Source organism: Pholis gunnellus, assembly GCF_910591455.1.
Source record: "Pholis gunnellus genome assembly, chromosome: 6".
NCBI lineage: Eukaryota > Metazoa > Chordata > Actinopteri > Perciformes > Pholidae > Pholis > Pholis gunnellus.
The window spans coordinates 23729638-23735637 of NC_136532.1; the positions used below are offsets into that span (position 1 = coordinate 23729638).

The 6000-nt window shown below is 46.6% G+C and overlaps 1 protein-coding gene across 1 annotated transcript in view; it reads right to left on the reverse strand.

The window, feature by feature from the left end:
* srrm4 (serine/arginine repetitive matrix 4) overlaps window positions 1-5509 on the reverse strand; it is a gene marked incomplete at both ends in the record, with an annotated part of 55089 nt that extends 49580 nt beyond the window's left edge. Inside the window, one exon of the mRNA XM_079160802.1 lies at window positions 5301-5509. Coding sequence (XP_079016928.1) covers window positions 5301-5509 — 209 coding nt within the window. The remainder of the gene's footprint in view (window positions 1-5300) is intronic.
* Between the last annotated feature and the right edge of the window lie 491 nt (window positions 5510-6000).

Here is a 6000-nt window from a genome sequence, read left to right on the forward strand (position 1 = left end):
GGAAAAGAGACACTCGGCGACGAGGAGAGCAGAAGTGCATTCAGAGAGATGTGCAACGGCAGACGAACCTTGTCCGTCACGAGATCATTCTCACAGCTGCTCCTTGAGGTTTTTGAGACTCTATATTCTCTATTCATTTATTCCGACTCTCAGAACATTTTTATGTTTGTGTTTGTGTGTATGTGTGGATGATATCCAGCGGGACACCAGAGGCGGCCAACGTGGAAATACAAACCCAGGACAAATCGTTTACACAACAACCACAAAAACATTCTTGTTTATTTCCAACACGGAAACATCCGGCAACATCGCTGTAATAAGTTCTCATCAATTCTGATTCTGGTCAGACAGTCACACAAAGTCCCCATGTTGGCGAAACTTATTTTAAAGGGAAAAAAAAACAGACTAAATGTAAAATTGCTACCTAAACTTTCCATTCATCTCAGTTTACAAGTGCAACTCTGACCGACCGTACTTGCTTTAGTCGTGCGCACAGTTTTCCTTTGCAATTGGGGACACTTTGTTATGCAAAGTGCTAAATACTACAATACCCATGAGCCTCAGCGGTCGCAAAACATGGCGCAACAGATGCAAAATGTATCCAAAGTTGACCCAAAATTAATAGGTGAATTAATTTAAGCTGCAGATTATATTGTCAGTTTTCACAAAAAACAAATTAGCAGTGCACGTATACGGTAATCAAGTCTTTGGGATTGGTGACTGGATGTTTGTTACAGAAATGCATCATGGGAATCGTAGTTCATTTCTTATCTTATCTCCTATGTCGTTTCAATCAGGCATGTTTCGTGCAGATCGAAGCTGTAACAGAGCAGCAGTAAGTCACGTAACATTAACTTTTACCAAAAACGTTTTCAACCTGTCTAAAGCTTCAACCTGTACTAAAGCTGTATTCAAAGATTCAAAGTTAGGAAAATAACGCCGAAGCTGTAATAAACCTGACTTACATCATTTTATATAATGCGATGGTTTCAATAGCATATGCTGCAGTCTTTTAAGATAAAACTGCACCTTTTAAAGAAAAGACATTACAACACAAACCCACTGCTTAGCTAAATGACCACTTTAGGGACATTAGGAGAAAGCAGAAAGAATTTGGGAATCTTGCAATCTTGTGTGAAACACGCAGAGAATACATATTATTCACAGCTGATTGCCTCTGAAAGCCACAATCCAGCCAGGATAGTATTTCAGACCATTGACTCAGTGATCGGTCCTCCTCCTGAAGTCATCACAGCAAAATGTGAGGAGCTCTTCAATCCCCCCCCCCCCCCCCCCCCCCCCCCCCCCGACCATCACGTGAATGTGAAATCTACACCAATCGGTCTGTCAACCCTGAAAAATAGACAACCAAGCCTCAATGACATCCTCTTCCCTCTCTCTAGATTTCTTAGGTTTCAAAAATCTAATTTTAAACACGCAATTGTCCAAAACAAAAAAGTCCACCCTTGACCCTTTGGTTTTAAATAGCTTCAGGCCTATTTCAAGTCCTCTCAGTTGCTTTCAAATGTATTTATAATCAAAACAGATATTCCGTGAACAATTGTCATCATTTCTCACCACCACAGATCTTAGAAAGTAATGCATGCCTGTATTTTTAAGCAGGCCATTCGTTTGCCTCCAGTGGGTCTTAGAATTGACTTCAAGAACTGGTTTTGACAATTTTAAGGATTTTCGAAGGCATGGTCAGGCCCCTAGTTATTGTTGATATGTAAATCCTTTATGAGCCACTGAGATCCTCAGGCCACAGTCCCCCATTTGTTCCACCCACTAGCTTTATTCCCAGAGGTGACCGGGCCTTTTTTAGTCCGTGACCCTCACCTTTGGAACTCCCTGCCTCAGTATTTCAGACTCAACTCTGTAGCGTCTTTTACGTCACGTCTAATAACTCACTTTTATCAGATAGCCGTTTTTTTCTTTCTGTAGTATGTGTCTGGATTCTCTTTTGGTCGTATTTTTCTTTGCTCTTCATTGTGATGCTGATGTATTTTGTGTTAAACTATGAAATTCTTCTTGTAATCTGATTAATTTTGCATTGTTACTGTTTACTCTGTAGTTTATTTTTTTACTGTTATCTCTGTTTAGACAAATGCTACATAAATATCATTATTATTACTAGCAATAATTACTAATTCGGCTCTGCGGTATGTACTCTTCTAATGATTCATTTTTGATAGGGATCATTTCAAAGAAGTGTGGATGTGACTTCATGTCCAGTTTCCAGGCTGCAGTTGAATTGCATTCTGTTCTAAGGTGTTTCTGTTATTTTGTCCACCCCGCTGAATATTCCCACCGGGGCTGTCAATGTACAAGCCCCTCCAAACCCTTCCCCTCTCCTCCTCGTTAAACCAGCATCTGCTGAGGTAAGAGGCCTGAAACCCCCAACACACACACACACACACACACACACACACATATACACACACACACACACTTTCCCCCCCTCCTTTACACTTCATTCTCTGTAGCCTGCCATCTGCCACAGAGTTGGACAAGACCCCACTAACATGGCAGCCACACACACGCGCACGCACACACACACGCGCGCGCGCGCGCGCACACACACACACACACACACACACACACACACACACACACACACACACACACACACACACACACACACACACACACACACACACACACACACACACACACACACACACACACACACACACACACACACACAAGCTTACACCCTCATTTCAAATCCTTGCAATTGCTGGAAAACATCTCCAGTACAGATGCACATGAATGCACACAAACATACAAACAAACAAATACACGCACACAAACACACACACACACACACAACTCTAAGTTAGCCAGGCTGCATATTTAATGAGAAGCCCCCCCATGAACAAAACAGCTTGCAGGGTCATAATGGTTTGGAGCAGAGCCCCACCCCGCTGCACAGAGAGAGTGAACTCCTCCCCTCCACCGTGCGACTGGCCCCAAGAGGAGGAGACAGGGAGGACAGAGAGGGGGTGGACAGAGAGAGAACAACAAACTCTAATTACTCCTCTGTGGCTAACGGGCCCTTCCAGCATTTCTTTTTTTTTTGTTTCAGTGGTAAAGAGAGAGAGAGAGAGAGAGAGAAGGAAGCAGAGAGGAAGAGGGAGGACGGCACGAACAGAAAAAGAGACCTGTGCTGATTGAACATGAAACCTCTCCCCTCTGTCTCCTCTCTTCTCTCTCCCCCCTCTGCTTGTTGTACATGATGCCCTCTCACTTTCACTGGAATTGTTCATCACCCCTCAGTTATCCACGATGAATAATGATGCCTCCTCTTGGAGAGAAGGTGGCAGAGGAGCGAGGCCTGAGGCCATGCATTCTGATGGTCGAAGCATTCCCCAGTTACTCCTCGCTCATGCAAAATCAAAATCAACAGCGCTACCGGGAGGGAGAGGGGGGTGGGGGGTGGAGGGTGATGCCCGAGTTTCCTCCTGCGTTCACATTCTCTGGGTGTTTGTTGTGTTTTACTCAATATTTACAATCCGTGTCATCCAAAAGAACCTCTGCATTTCACCCTCCTGCAAATATTCACACAGAGCCAAGGGGGCCAGAGAGGAACGGTGGAACGACGGGAGCCAAAGACGCCGCTGTCGCCTTTGACAGGCAGACCCGGGGCGAATTAGGGACATTATGTCTGCCCTCTGGGGACGTCCGGTGTCGCCCTGGCCCCTGCCACGCTGCCATCGGCGTCACGGTGGAGGAGCAAAGCCACTTGAGGAGAGCTTCCTTCCTACAGATGCTAAAGCTGAAGAGACAGCTGGGCCCCGCTCCAGAGTCTCCGGCTATTTAAAAAAAAAAAAAAGAAAAAGGCTGCTCACTTCATGGCAGCGAGCCACATTTTTTTTGTAGGTTTATTTACTCTTTTTTTGCCGGTTTCCCCAAATAGATTTTAATCTATCGTCTGTTGACCGACAGAAAAATTAGGGCAGCGTTGGTTAGATCGCTAAACAGGAGGGAAAAAAAGGCACATTTGGTCATATTCTTCCTATAAAACGTTGTTTTCTCGTCATATCCCACAAGCTAATAAAATCTTTTATAACCAGGCCATGTGCAGCGTTACGGTCCTGCTGTATTAGAGCCCATTAAAGGCACATTATCTGGTTCAGTGTGTTGCGCTGCCTGTGCCGATGTAGGATGAAATGGGCCATTCTAATCCTCATTAACATAGCTAATTTCACATCAGGGAAAGTTGATAGTGGGTGTCAAAACCATTCAAAGGTCACCCAAGCAAGCGAGATCATTTGATGTGCAAGTACGCGCCCGTGCGGTTGTGCCAATGTTCTACCTGTTTGAACATCCGTCGCGTGTGCTGCTACACGCCTTTTCTCAAAGGCAAAGCGGTGTCATCGCCGACCGTTGTGTGCAGCGTTTGACAAACAGGCACAGCAGGGCCAAGCGGTGCATGACACAAATGGACAAAGTTGTCAGAGCCAGCAGATGATGGTTGATACGCACACGGGAGAAGAGGATGGGATCAAAAACAAGAAGGGACAAGGAGGAGAAAAGAGCAACAGATATCCATCCTCCTCCCCCTCTAAGCGCTACAGCCGACCTTTATTCGGAGGGATGAAAGTGGGGGAACAAACACGTGACGTGTTCAACAGACACTGGCGCAAAGCCATGACACGAGGGCAAAGAGGGTGACAAGCGGCACGAAGACGCTCCCATGTGACCTCTGACAGGGGGAAAGTGTCACACAGCTGTGTTTGGCCGTATGTCACACGCGTCCCACTGCATAGCGTAAAGCGAAGAGGTGTTTGGTGATAAATCACCACCAAAGACACATTTTCAGTTATCAGAGTCAGATGGCACGTAAAGGTGTCAATGTGAAAGCTAAAGTGTTTAAACATAGTCACAGAAATGCTGTTAAAACAACGGCTATGTGCCACCCAGACATCTACAGTGATTACTTTAAAACCGAACCAGATGTCTTTTGAAATCATCAAAAGCTTGGACTTTGGGGCTAGACTGACTTTGCAAGATTTCAAGGATGCCTACTGTATTTGACACGAAGGATGAGTTTAGTGTTTCTGGCATCAATCAAATTTAGAAGAATGTCCTTCTTGACCATAACTCCGCAACCACTTGCCGATGTTTGGTATAGACAAACATGTGTCGCAACAGAGAGTTACTCGCTCAAAACACAAAAGCTCGGTAACCTTTGACAACTCTTTGAAGCGGCTGGACGTCAAATCACATTTCAAATGGGGGACAGAAAAACACACAAGATGTGTTTGTTCTGCGATCAGAGAGAGGTGAGAACTCACTTGGTCACCCTCCTGCAGGCGGTGATGCTGGCCACGATGACGCTCTCCGGTCTCGGGGTGGCCACAGCCTTGAAAGTCCCCTTCCAAAACTTCTCAAAGAGCTGCTTCTCCTTCAGCCGCTGGAAGCCACCGGCGATGCTCAGCGATCCCAGGGACGGTGGTGGTGGGGGGCCACAGGGGCCCGGCTGGAGCGAGCACTGGGGCTCCATCTGTGGTTCTTGGTCTCCAAAAAAACCCCCCAGAAAAACAATAAAAGAGTCTACGCGCTCATGGAAAACACACACACTCGTTGTCGCTCAGGAGCTGTCCAAGTACTGAATCAAAACTGTGCGACGCGCTGCAACTGCCTTGCGAACGTCCTCTCCTCTCACAGCATCGGGTCAATGTGTCAGCGCGTCTGTCCGCTCTCCGGCGGCAGCGTGGGGAGAGGGACAAAAGCTGACCCTCTCCAACTGGAGGCTGGGTATTGTTCTCCCAGATGAGGGGGGTGGGTGGTGGATTGAGTTTCTTTCTCTCCGCCTCTCCTCTTCAGTCACATCTGCTGCTTTTTTGGGGGGACGGGGTCGGGGTTGAGGAGTCGGGAGCGTCTCCTTTTTTTAATTCTCGCTCCCGGTCGGCAGCCTCACACAGAATCAGGCGTCACACTCGCGAGAGACGGAGCACGTTTCAGTCCAGAGGAGTGAGAGACAGAGAGAGAGAG